A 13517-nucleotide genomic window follows, 5' to 3' on the forward strand; every position below is an offset into this window, starting at 1 on the left:
AGAAAATAAGGAAAATTAAAACCCCAACATGAAGTAACAATAAACAATATTTAACCAAGATAATGCAATGAACATCCAAATTAATTATTTTAAATTAAAAACCCAGCAATACCATCTTGTTAGTCAGTGCAAACGCTACATACAGGGTTTTCTCAAGAAAGCTGAAAGCACCTGATTCTTTTGCCAAGTCATCAGATTCAATAATGTACAGGCTTAAATCTGCATTTTAAAAAACTGCCATTACATTAGTGCATAATTTATCAAAATTGTAAAAACGATTCTGCATAACTTAGGAGAATTTAATATCTAGTACATCAGCTGAAAGACTTAGGCACTTGGTTATATTTTTAATTAATTACTTCAACAAGTAGCCTGTGTGTAAATATTAATAAAGCAGAAACTATTTTTTGAAAAATGGAAAATCAAAAATTAAATGCTACAGATAAAAGCACTGCACCACACTCCTACATATAATGCAGTAAAGAAAGCTAGTATATAACCCTGTAAAATTCTATGGTAAGAACGTCTAACTCCACTCTTCAAAATTAAAAAAAAAAAAAAAAAAAAAAAGAAAAGAAAAGAAAAAAGAAAGAAAGAAAAGAAAAAAGAAAAAAAATTCATGCAAAGTCCCATGAAAAAGATAAATAAAGCAGCTGGAATGAGATGGAAATTTCTCTCAGTGAAACATAAAATAGAAATAAATAAGTTAATTAAGTCTACTTTCACTAGATGTATCATTGTAGGATCCTGCTAGTTTAATAACTGAGTTGTTAATTTTCTATAGAAGCCATTTAAATAGGAAATGGCTCAGTTACTGCACCGGATTGCTACAAACTCATAAAAAGCTGCTTGAAGCTTAAGTTAAATGTTGTCCAAATTCCAATCACTTCTGGAAAGTGAACGTATTACCCTAGTAAAGTAAATTTTCTTTTTTTTTTTTTCATAATGCTAATAATGCAAGAGGGCTTGAAGTATCAAAGAGTCCACAGGAAATGGATGCCCCCAGTAATATCTTTTTTTTTTAAAAAAAATATACATTATATAATATATATTATATATATAAAAAGCTAGTGTAAATGCTTCCATGGTGTGGTCACAAATTTGAAAGATGAACCTCCTTTCAGCTGTTAACCATCTTCCCATTTGCAACAGGTTTTAAAAAGTCATTTTTATCTTCGGACATAACATGAGTTTTCAGAATGAGGCTGCCAACACTGACCGAGGTGGTGATGGGGAGGCAACTTGCATTGCTAATAGACACTGGAAGTGGCTGGTTAAAGCAAGAAGTTACCGGCAGAATTGTTTTTTGCTCCTCCCTGAGAGAAAATAAATGACAATGAAAACAAATTAGCTTTAAGTGAAAACCTTTTAAGAATAACCATATTGGCTTAATGAAATTTATATCAAACTTTCAAGATTCCCCAGCAAAAAGCAAGTCTTCTTTATCAATAAAAAGTATCAGAAATCATTAAAAAAAGTCCCATTTTCCAAAAAATACAATAAAAAATTAAAATACTGATTAGTTTAAGGCCATACAAACTGTCAGGTTCAAGATTAAACTCATATTTTGGGCAGAAATTATACAAAATGGCAATATGGTATCCAAGAAAATCTTAAAATGATTTTAAAAACAAGAAACATTTCATTTAGGTTCTAATTCTCCATTCTGTAGCCTAGAAGTATGGCCAAACTGAAGACTAACCTAATATTGGAGCACAAACTAACTTTTATCCCAATAAAAAAAAACAAGTTTCATGTTATTACAATGGACTACTCTGTTAGTTCAAATTCACCTTTTCCCCTAAAAATCCAGACTGATCAAAAATCACTACCCTATTATATAAAGTTCTTTTCTCATAACATGAAGCAAAAATGAAACTAATACAGTAGCTATTTCTCTATGTATTCATGCCCTGTGCCCACTGGTTATGAATTTTCTGTCTAACACTCACAGAATCACATGATCTTCACCTAAACTCTGTCTCTTCTGCTTTAGTGGCTCCTTCTGGTGCTGCTGGACTGGATGCCCATTTTCAACTGCAGTTCCATTCAGCAACTGATCATTTTGAGAACTGATACCAAGTTGCATGTCCAGGATTTCCTAGGAAAACAAAGTGTTAATCCTTTGGAATCAAAGTAACTTATACTTTCTAATTTCCAATGAACAAAGCCTTCTAAGTAACTGTGGCACTTACTTCAATTTGTTCACTTTGTCCATCAGGTTCATCAGTATCAAGTGCTGAAAGCTCTAACTCAATATCTCTATCAGGCTTAGTATCTGCTGCATCTTCGGTATAATCACTCTGTAAATAAGAAAAATACTAATTTTATATCTGTAGGGTGTCCCTTTAATTTAAAGTGGGAATCCCAATAATTTAACTAAAGAATGAGTTAGGAAATCTAAGACTACAATCTCATTTTTACTATAAATTTTAAGTGTAATCAATAGTCGACCAGAAAAAGGAACACTAAAATGCACTAAAATAATGGTATAAACCAATGGGCTGCAGCAGAGAGCAAATAGCATGAAGCTGAGAGGTTCAGTTTCTTTCTTTTTTTTTTTTTGGTAATGGGGATTAAACCCAGGGCCTTGTGCTTGGGAGACAAGCTCTACCAACTGAGCTACACCCCCAGCCCAGAGGTTCAGTTTCTTTACCTCTCCATTTCTCAGTTCAATCTCCTTGCTTAGAAGATTTAAGGTAAGGTGACGGCCTTCATCCAGGGAATTCCACTTCTGTTGCATGGCAAGAGCATTAGCCTCCCTCTGAAGAAGTAATGAGTTACTCTTGGCCTACACGAGAAGAGAGGAAAACAAACTTCGCTGCTAACTAGAGCTTTCAATCATCATCCTAGGTTTTAAAAATCAAAACTGAGTTATATAGAGCTTACCTGCTGAAGTTCAATGCTCAAAAGGTCTCCAGTACTGGAATGCTTTCTATGACCAGATAAATCAGTAACAATGAATCTATCCCTTTAAAGAGAAATATGTTCATTGTAATAAAATGAAATACATGCAGCAATCAAAGCAATAATGACCATAATATGCTGTATATGACTGACCAACTCTCAAACTTTCAGTCAATATTCCCAATGTAAACTTTTCTTCAGACATTTATTACATAGCTCAAATTAGCTAAGCATATTTTATGGACAACTCGGGGTAGGTTTTATATTCTGAGGATGCAAACAAGTCTGACAATGGAGAATCCTAAAGAATTAAGAGTAATGTTACCGTTCAATATAGTGCGCTGATGATGTGGCCTCACTGCCATATGAACTCCACCTTGAATCAACAGCATTGACATAAGGGACATAATCTATAGAAAGATAGAAAGAAACAACGAATAGAAATATGAAAAATCAGTGTACAGATGTGAATTATACTTTTCAAAAATGATGTGTATTTTATCCCACTAGCTACAAGATCCTGATTAAACCATTTAAATCTAAGTTTACTATGATTATTAAATGGAAGGAAATGTTATTGGTCTCATCAACTGGGGAATAAAAGCACAGAGATTAGAATATATCAGGCTAAATATTAATTAAATGGATTACCCGATACGCTGATGGGCTTAGTTGCACTTCCTTGGGAAGCAGTAGCCTGGACAGGATCCGTAGTATGGTAACCTGTGCGTGAAGATCGGGAAATTGCACCCCATTTTGAGATGATAGGTCCATCACTAAAGGGAATTATTGGATCTTCTTCTTTTGTCCTTCTCTGAGTTTCAAATAAATGCACTCTTCTCTTAACATCTCCACTGTCCAGGTCCTGCATGAACCAAAGAATATCAATGAAAGACTGCTGGCAATTACTTGAATTAGTGGTACAGTATACGTTATCAAAAGATCTGCAATCAGTTTCTTTTTGGTAAATTTAACACCTGCTGTAGATCTCAATAATAATCCAACAACTATACTAAACCAGAGAACTGTTCATGTACTTTAAACATTAAATGCAATTTATTTCAGACTTACCTAAATATAACCCTGATGCTTACAGAACTACAAAGCAACAGGAAGATAAAACCATTCATTCTAAAACTTGAGTCAACATGCATTATCTTCCCCACCCCCAAATTTCCCACCCCAGAAAAATCATACCATTAACACAGCATTTGAATTAGCAATTACATCTTTCGGCTCTGAATCGATGGCATTTATGCAGGAGCCTATGGTACCACAGGACCAGGGAGAATAATGGGAAAGATGATCTTCTTCAAATTTTGTACCACTCACAGTCTCAGAGAACTGATTGGGGAGAGGAGGAGAAAAAAGGAAGACAGTATGAAACTTAAACTTACAAACTTCTAACTAATATAAAGTAACTATTAAATTAACAATTGTACTTTCAATAACAGCACAGTTTCTTTTTACTTTGTCCTTTAAGTGCTGAGAAGAAACTCTTGACTAATATTATCAAAACCAATCAATAAATATTTATAATCTGTTGCAGACATGGAACAGAGTGTGCTAAAAAAATTTAAAAGGCAAAAGAAAATAAATACATAGGCACAGAGATCACAGTCCATGTCTTAAAGTTTATAATTTTCTTGAGAAGAAAACAACACGTGTGAATAAAGGAACATAACTGATAAACCACACAGTACTAAATAAAGAACAGAAGGAATTCAAATGTGGCTCCAGAGCTAGAAAAAGAGAAGAATAAATTTTAAAGGTACTATAAAGAATATTAAGGGACCAGAATACTAAATTTGTAAGAATTGTTAAAACGTTAAAATAGGGGCTGGGGTTGTGGTTCAGTGGTAATAGAGCACTTGCCTAGCATTTGTGATGTACTGATGTGATGTCGATACTCAACACCACATTAAAAAAATAAAAAAATAAAATAAAATAAAAATAAAAGGTTAAAATAACTTGTTCCAAGTCATCTTGCTAGCTGATAGCAGATCTGAATCTCAGGAAAATACTTATTTCCTAAATCAGTACATAAAAAAATGAAAATATTTTTCTTTTTTATTTTGGTACCAGGGATTGAACCCAGTGTTAAGTTACACTTGACCACTGAGCCACATTCCCAGCCTCCCCATTCCTTTTTTAAAATTTTGAGACAGGGTCTTACTAAGTTGTGTAGGGCCTTGCCAAATTGCTGAGGATGAACAGGCTGGGGATGTGGCTCAAGCAGTAGCGCACTTGCCTGGAATGCGTGCGGCCCGGGTTCGATCCTCAGCACCACATACAAAACAAAGATGTTGTGTCCACCGAAAAAATAACAAATAAATATTAAAAAAAAAAAATAGTTAAAAAAAATTGCTGAGGATGACTCTGAAGTTGTGATACGCATGTCTCAGCCTCCCAAACCACTGAGATTATAGGCATGTGCCATTAAACCTGGCAAAAACATATTTTTTCTATCAAGCAAGTGGCAGTTCTACTGCTCTGTTGCTAAGATGTTTATCTGCTTTGAGGAAGTGGAGAGGAAGTTTGAAGAAGTTTGAGGAAGTTTGGAGAGACAAATTTGAATCTAGTTTAAAAGTTGTAAGTTGCATGCTTTACTGAAATATTTATAGGCAAAAAAACTGTATCTAGGATGACTTCAAAATAATCCAGTTGGGCAGAGTACAGTGGAGCAAGCTTGTAATCCCCGAAGCTTGGGAGGCTGAAGCAGGAAGATCACAATTCCAAAGCCAACCCCAGGAAAAGGGAGGCACTAAGCAACTTAGTGAGACCCTGTCTTTAAATAAAATACAAAATGTGGCTCAGTGGTTGAGTGCCCCTAAATTCAATCCCTGGTACTCTCTGCCCCCAAAATCCAGTTGGAGCAAGTTTGGCTAAGGTGACAGTTGTGGAAGCTGGATGATGGGTAATGATGAGTACATGGAGTTCATTATTCTCTAAATTTGTGTTTGTTTAAAATTTAAAATGAGAAGACTTGGAAAAAAATATTTTATATCAGAACCTCTGGGAGTGGGGAGTAAACTAGAGGAAATGTTAAAAAAAAATAACTATCTTTCTCTAAATATAACAGTACTAAAAACAGCAGTTTAAACTGAAATCATCCTGGCACAAAAAACTTGTTTTTATATTGCCAAGAACAATAATTAACAGTGATGTAAATGGCAGGAATAATAAGCAATTCTGGACCTCTTGTGAAGAACAGAAGAAAAATGCCTCAGATAAAGACTGGGAACAAATACTAGCTACTTATAGGCTGAAAGATCCTTCTCTGAGTAGGAATCTTAATATATAAAATAAGGATAATACCTGCCCCTTAAGGTTTTTGTGAGAATTAAATAAAATAGCATTGTGAACATGCTAAGTATAGTGCCTGGAATGAGTAAGTATTCGATGAATGACACATATAAATCTTAATTTTGGGAGGTGCTGGGGTCAAAACCAGGACCTCCAGCATGCTAAGCACCCATCAATTGGGTCTTGGTGTACACCTTAGTGGTATGGAGTATGTAATGCTTTGGGTTTGATCAGTATCACCAAATAAAACAAACAAAAAGCACAGCATAAAAATAAAAACTATACTGCTGAAAAGATCCTGAATTCTTGGTAAAGGACTATGCCTCAATGGTCTTCAGAGTCTCATAATACTTAACTAACCATTGTATGTTTGTTGTACGTTGACACTCATTCTGTTTATACACTCACTGTTTATTGAACTAAATTCAACTGCACACCAAACCACTGCAAAATATCCCAAATAGCTAGTCCTGATTTGAATAATTTGAAGTCAGCTATTTGACCGATCCCACAAATCAAGTGATTAAAACCTTTCTTACATCTGTGCGGAAGTCTACACTGAATAGAGGAGAAGGTGGTGTTGGTGACTGTGTTGCAACAGGAAGAGTTGAAGAGACAGGTGCTTTCTGAGTGTGGTACTGTGCCCACTGATCTGGCTTTCTTCGTATCTGCTCCTCGCAACTGGTTTTCAAATGACCACAAGGTTCCTAAGTGGGGGATAAAAGAAACAATCTTGATCATCTAGGGAGTAGTGAATAAATTCAACTATGCTCTGTGAAAATAATGTAAACAGTTTATGATATTGCTGGGACAAGAAAAAAATAAAGTTAAAAAAAAGCAGGAAAGTCTCCTAGTCTATTCTCCACAGTTAACAGAAAGTTTAATATTTATTCAACTGATATTAAGTGAAATCTGAGCACTTTTTAGTAGTGAAGTCATTTGTATATACATAGATACTGAAAAAAAGGCTCTGTCCTTATATTTGAGATCACTTTTTATCTTCCTATCAGTTTCCTATTGGAACATATTTATTGAGCATGTGCCATATGTATCAGGCCTAGTACTAAGAGCTTTGTTTTTCTAATTTAATTCTCACAATAGCCTTATGAGGTAGGTACTATTATTTCTACCAAACAGAAGAAAAAACTGAAGCATAGGGAGGTCAAGTAACTTTTGTAAGTCAAGCAATTAGTAAGAGGAGAAGTCAGGAGTCTGGGTGGTTTGACTCCATACACTGGCTCTTTTTCTACACTATAATAGCATTTCTATTTCCATTATCACTTACCCTTGGTAAAGGCATCGTTGTCCTTGGCTCACTTGGTGGCTGACAAGCCACTGAATAATATCCATCTAACGAGTTATATCTTTCCCTCAAAGATGTCTGATAGACAGATGAGTGCATCACATCCATTGGAGGTAAAGAATTGCTTCTAATAATGTCATCTCGTTGGTACATGGGTGGACGCCAGATGCGCCTGCTGTCGTACACAGGAGCATACATTCCAGAAGGTACTGGAGGAACTGGTCCATACTGCTGAGGAGGAGGAGGTTGGTAAGGAGAAGAATTCATTCGATCTCGAGGGGAAAATGTACTGTAATGATCGGCATATGGCATGGAAGCAGGTGGGAGGGAGGACTCTGGAACATTATTGGACCTCACAAAGCGAGGAACACAGGGAGCCACACCAGCTGGTACCGTTGGAGGTGGTGGGTAGTATCCTTGAAAATTGGAAAGAGGAATATTTAATGTTATCTTAGTAAAATTCAACATTTTATAATGGTTTAAACTAAAGTAGCCTTTAATCAGAGGAAATATAATAGTAAGCACTGTTATTTACCTGTAAAGAAGCTACACATTTTCAAGATACCATTATATGAAAATCATTAACAGTTAACACTTTGTTAAACTGCCCCTTAAAAACATCTGACAGAGCTATTAACAGATGGCTGGTAGATTTCCTTTAGGGTAGCCACTGCTATAGATTTTCAATTATTACATCATTGAATCTTATTAACCATTTTGGGAGCAGAGGTCAAAGACCTCTTATAAAATCCATATAAACTGTTCACTTTCTTTCCAAAATTGTATATAAGCATACATAAGTAATATAATTTGCATATCATTTCAGGGAATTTACAGAATGCCTTGAAAAGTTATTCATGGGACTCTATTTGATTGGTATCTTGATAATTCACATGCAGAAGAATGAAACCAGATCCCTATCTCTAACTAGTCTAAAATCAACTCAAAATGTAAGAAAGACTTAACTATGAAAGTGCCAAAAGAAAACAAAGGGGAAATGCTTTAGGACATTGGAATGAGCAAGGATTTTTTAGACAATTTATAATTTTAAGCACACAGGACACAAAGACAAAAACAGACAATAGAATTGTATCAATAAAGCTTTTCCTCATCAATGGAAACAATCATCAGAGTGCAAAGGCAACCTATAGAATGAGAGAAAATATTTATAAAATTTATATCTGAGAGGGGGTTAATACCCAGAATATAAAAGGTATCAGAATATTTAATAGTAAAACAAATTACCCAAAAAATATAAGCAATAGACCCAAATAAACATTTTTCAAAAGAAGACACACAAATGGACAACATGTATGTGCAGAAATGCTCAACATCACTAATAATCAGGAAAATACAAACTCACTCCAGTCAGAATGGCTATTATCAAAAACGCTAACCATAAGCAAGTGCTAGTGAGGAAGTGGAGAACAGGGAACCCTTGTACATGTTAGCGAGAAAGTAAATTAGTATAGTCATTATGAAAAACAGTATAATAGTTACTTAAATAATTAAAAATAGAAGTATCATATGATCCAGAAATCCTACTACTTGGTATTATATTCAAGGAAAGGAAATTAATACGTGGAAGAGACATCTGCACTCCCTGTTTATTGCAGCACTATTCACAATAGCCAATAAATGGAAACAACCTAAGTGCCCAACAACCAATGAACAGATTAAGAAAATGTGGTAATATGCACAGTGGAATACTTTTCAGCCATAAAAGGATAAAATCCTGCCATGTGTGACAACATGGATGGAACTGGAAATCATAATGTTAAGTCACATAACCTAAGCACAGAAAACCAAGTATTGCAAGATCTCACTCATACATGGAATCTAAATAATTGATGTCATATATGGTGGTTACCATAATTTCTCCAGAGGTTAGGGAGAGTAGGGGGAAGAGAGAGATGGGGTTATAGTTAGTTAGGAGTAAGAAGTTCTGGTGTGTTACTGCACAGTAGGGTGACTATAGATACCAATTATGTACTACACATATTTCAAAGAGCTAGAAGAAAGGATTTTGGGTGACTATAGATATTAACTATGTACTAGATATATTTCAAAAAGCTAGAAGAAAGAATTTTTGAATGTTTTCATCATAAAGAAATGATATATATTTAAGGAGATGGGTATGTTTAACCTGATTTAAACCTTAATACAATGTAAACACATTATCAATATATCACATGGTACTCCATTAATATATATAATTTTTATGTTTTTGTATCACTTACTAAAAAGAAAGGAAACAAAACAGGCATAGACTAAAGGGTGGCAGAATACCATGATGTATAACTTTTTGCACAAGGATTATTTTGAGCTGAAGACAAATGAAAAGCAGCTAAACCAAGAAAAAAGATCTCTGTCTTCTTCCTATATGCCTAAACACAGTATATAACATTTGTAATTGTAATCACCAGAGACAATTTTAGATTCTTATTGGCCTGAAGGTGGCACCATGGGAACCATAAAAACCTTACTGACTACCCCTTATCCTCCAGTAGTTCCCGCATTTATCTAGCTTCCCATAATGTGCCACACTAGAAATTTGAAGTCCTTTTCCTTTTTATTTTGGTGCTACTAGAGACTGAAGCCATAGAAGCTCTACCACGGAGCCACTCTGCCAGCCCTTTTTATTTTGAGACAGCATCTTGCTAAGTTGTTGAGGCTGGCCTGAGTCTCTGATTACAGGCATGCACTTGGATACTGGGCTCCTTTTCTTTTCTCTTGTCAGTTTTCTAGTTTTATTGTTCTTTAGTTAAGATGACATATAAGGGCTGGGGATGTGGCTCAAGCTGTAGCGCGCTCGCCTGGCATGCGTGCGGCCCGGGTTCGATCTTCAGCACCACATACCAACAAAGATGTTGTGTCTGCCGAGAACTAAAAAATAAATATTGAAAATTCTCTCTCTCTCTCTCTCTCTCTCTCTCTCTCTTTAAAAAAAAAAAAAAAAAGAAGATGACATATAAGCTCATGTTTTAACCACCCCTTTGAATTACCTATCATTGAGTCTCTTCCTGTGTATTCACAATACATATATTAATGAAAATCTATATACTGGCATCTAGAATCAAAGATTTTTACATCAGGGAGAAAACTTACAGGTCATATTAACGTCAAAAAGATTAACTTTTTAAAGCAAACATTCTAGGAAAATATAAATCATTCACTCATTTATTATAACAAATGTTAGATGACAGTTTCTTTTTTTTCTTAGAATTATCTAAAATTACTTACCTGTCTGTGGGTACTGTGGGACTTCAAAAGGTATCTGAGTCCTTGGATCTTGAAAATACTGAATGTTTTCAGAATGCTGAGGGTATACTGGTACTCTAGTGAGAAATGGGCTGGATTTTGGAGGCACAGAATTCAGTTCTGTTCCAACATTAGAGGGCCCAGCTGAGGTAGCAGTTATGTTACTTACAGGAGTCTTGGGTGGAGAACCAATTTTACTGGAGAGAAAATATAACAAAGGGCAGAGGGTAAATCACTATCTATGACTGTTAAGTCTTCCTCTGTAGAAATTTTTCATAAACTTAAAACAGTGACGCTATTAATAGAAAAAACTTCAGATATTTCCAGTGATAAATAAAGGCAAAGATTTTCACTATCACCTTATACTGTTAATTTACAAGATTATAGTAACATCTTATATTCTGGTGTGGGAAACAAGAAATGTTTAGGCAATATGGTGACTCATCAGTCCCTTTTACGCCTTTTAAACAAAGATTTTTCCTAAAGGAAATTAAAAAAAATAAAAAAAATTCTGTTTAATAAGTTCCCAAGAAAAACATCAGTCAACCAGTAGAATTCTTTGGGACAAATAAGACAGACATAGTAAGCAAGAGTTGTTCTCTATTAAGGATTAGATTAGCTGAAATGTAATATAAGATAATTATTTGTCTGTTTTGTTAACCCTCATATCCCTGGCACCTAGAACAATTCCTAAGAGGTAGTAAACACTTGTTGGACAGATAAAATAACTCCTGGCACACAGTAGATACTCAGTAAGCATCTGCTGAATGAATGAAATGCCAATGAAATAACTCATTAAACTGATGCAAAATACTCAAGCCTTTTACCTTGTTTTAAACAAAACAGAATTTTCTGGATTGAGTACCAAGTACTCAGCTGAGACCATCTTATCATAGCTTGTTATGCTCAAATATAAACAACAAAGTGTATAGACTGTCTTTAAGCCTAGCATGGTAGATTAGCCTAGCAGATGTTTATTTCTATGTATAATTATATCTTAAAGTGTAGAAAATAGGATGGGTATGATGACACATGCCTGCCATCTCAGCAGCTGGGGAGGTCAAGGCAGAGAGACTGCAAGTTCAAAACCAGCCTCAGCAATTTGGCGAAGTTCTAAGCAACTCAGAAAGATTATGTCTCTAAATAAAATATAAAAAAGGGCTCGGGATGTGGCTCAGTGGTTAATCGCCACTGGGTTCAATCGCAGGTACCAAAAAAAAAAAAAAAAAAAAAGTAGAAAATAGAGCTGGGGGTAATAGCTCAGTGGTAAGGCCCTGGGTTCAGTCCCTAGCACTATTTAAAAAAAAAAAAAAAAAGGTAGAAAAAGGTAGAAAATAAATAAGGAAATGTGGGTAAAACAGTACATACAAATATCTTGGCTTGGAGTTTAAAGATATTTTAGGGTTTTGTTTATTCTTTTAAGTTAAACACAAGCAATAAGAAAATGATTAGAATTTCCTTTTAATAATAACAACAACATTTACAGAACAGTAACTGAATACATTTTAGGCACTACACTAAGTGTTCTACATAGATAATCTGGTCGTTCCATGTCAAAATGTTATATACTAAAAATCTGAATTAGTACTTTGAAATGGCAAATAAGATTTATCATAAAAATAAGATTTATCATAAAAATTCATAAAGATTTATCATAAAAAAAGGTAAATGTAACCCCAGAAAAGCATTCAAGCTATCCCCAAAATCCAGACTTCAGGACAAAGCTAATTAATCTTCAGCTACATACTAGTCAGGGAGATAGATGATTTCCAGGATACTAGGTTTTCCTTCCAAACAATTCCCCTTGTAACTCCATGTTTTTGCTTGTGTTGCTTCCTCTATCCACAAAGATCTTCCTGCCTCGCTATGCATACTTTTAGAACTAGTTCAAGTGTTGTCACTTTACCTCTAAAAGTCTTCCACAATATCTCCCTGTAGAATTAGTTATCCTTAGGTGGAGGGAAGTGAAGGGAGGGGAGGATGTATGGGGGTAGGAAAGATAGTAGAATGAATCAGACAGACATTATTACCCTATTGACCAGTGGGATTCTACATCATGTACAACCAGAAGAATGAGAAATTATACTCCATCTATATATGATGTATCAAAGTGCATTTTACTAATTAGAACAAGTAAAAAAAAAAAAAAAGAATTAGTTATCCTTTTTCCTGTGTTCCAATAACAACTGGAATACAAATTTCATTGCAGAACTTTTCGGATTATATTATATGATATCTATTTACATGTCCATCTCCCAGACTACACTGGAAGACCTCTGGAGGCAAGAGTATATCCACAGCTCATTTTCATTGGCTAAACCAGTTGGCCTGGTATTTAGCATTTATTAGGTGACCCATAATAAATGAAGGAAAATAAGGGATTTATTTACTTATATTTATTTATTATCAGCAGCTTTTTCACTGTTAATGTACTTTTTTAAAAATTGAGATATAGGGGCCAGGGAGATAGTTCAGTGGTAAAGTATCACAAAGAAAAATAAACTAAAAATTGATCTATAATTCACCCTTTGAAGGTGTGCAATTCATTGGCTTTTGGAACATTCCCAAGATTTTCCAACTATCACCACTATTTAATTCTGAAATATTTTCATCATTCTCTAGAGAAACTTGACACATTAACATTCAATTCCCATTCCAACACTACCCTATGTCCACAGCCACCATTAATCTATTTTCTGTTTCTATGGATTTGCCTGTTTAGGACATTTCACATAAATGA

General features: G+C 34.7%; 1 protein-coding gene across 1 annotated transcript in view; it reads right to left on the reverse strand.

The window, feature by feature from the left end:
• Positions 1-632: 632 nt before the first annotated feature.
• The window catches only part of Rc3h2 (ring finger and CCCH-type domains 2), a 50854-nt gene continuing 37969 nt past the window's right edge, over positions 633-13517 (reverse strand). Inside the window, exons 11-21 of the mRNA XM_026386545.2 lie at positions 10760-10974; positions 7499-7932; positions 6753-6920; positions 4105-4251; positions 3559-3772; positions 3233-3317; positions 2890-2971; positions 2657-2791; positions 2196-2303; positions 1953-2101; positions 633-1316 (exon numbers count right to left, since the gene is read on the reverse strand). Coding sequence (XP_026242330.1) covers positions 1121-1316; positions 1953-2101; positions 2196-2303; positions 2657-2791; positions 2890-2971; positions 3233-3317; positions 3559-3772; positions 4105-4251; positions 6753-6920; positions 7499-7932; positions 10760-10974 — 1933 coding nt within the window. The 3' untranslated portion in view covers positions 633-1120. The remainder of the gene's footprint in view (positions 1317-1952; positions 2102-2195; positions 2304-2656; positions 2792-2889; positions 2972-3232; positions 3318-3558; positions 3773-4104; positions 4252-6752; positions 6921-7498; positions 7933-10759; positions 10975-13517) is intronic.

Source organism: Urocitellus parryii, chromosome 4 (genome assembly GCF_045843805.1).
Source record: "Urocitellus parryii isolate mUroPar1 chromosome 4, mUroPar1.hap1, whole genome shotgun sequence".
Classification (NCBI taxonomy): domain Eukaryota; kingdom Metazoa; phylum Chordata; class Mammalia; order Rodentia; family Sciuridae; genus Urocitellus; species Urocitellus parryii.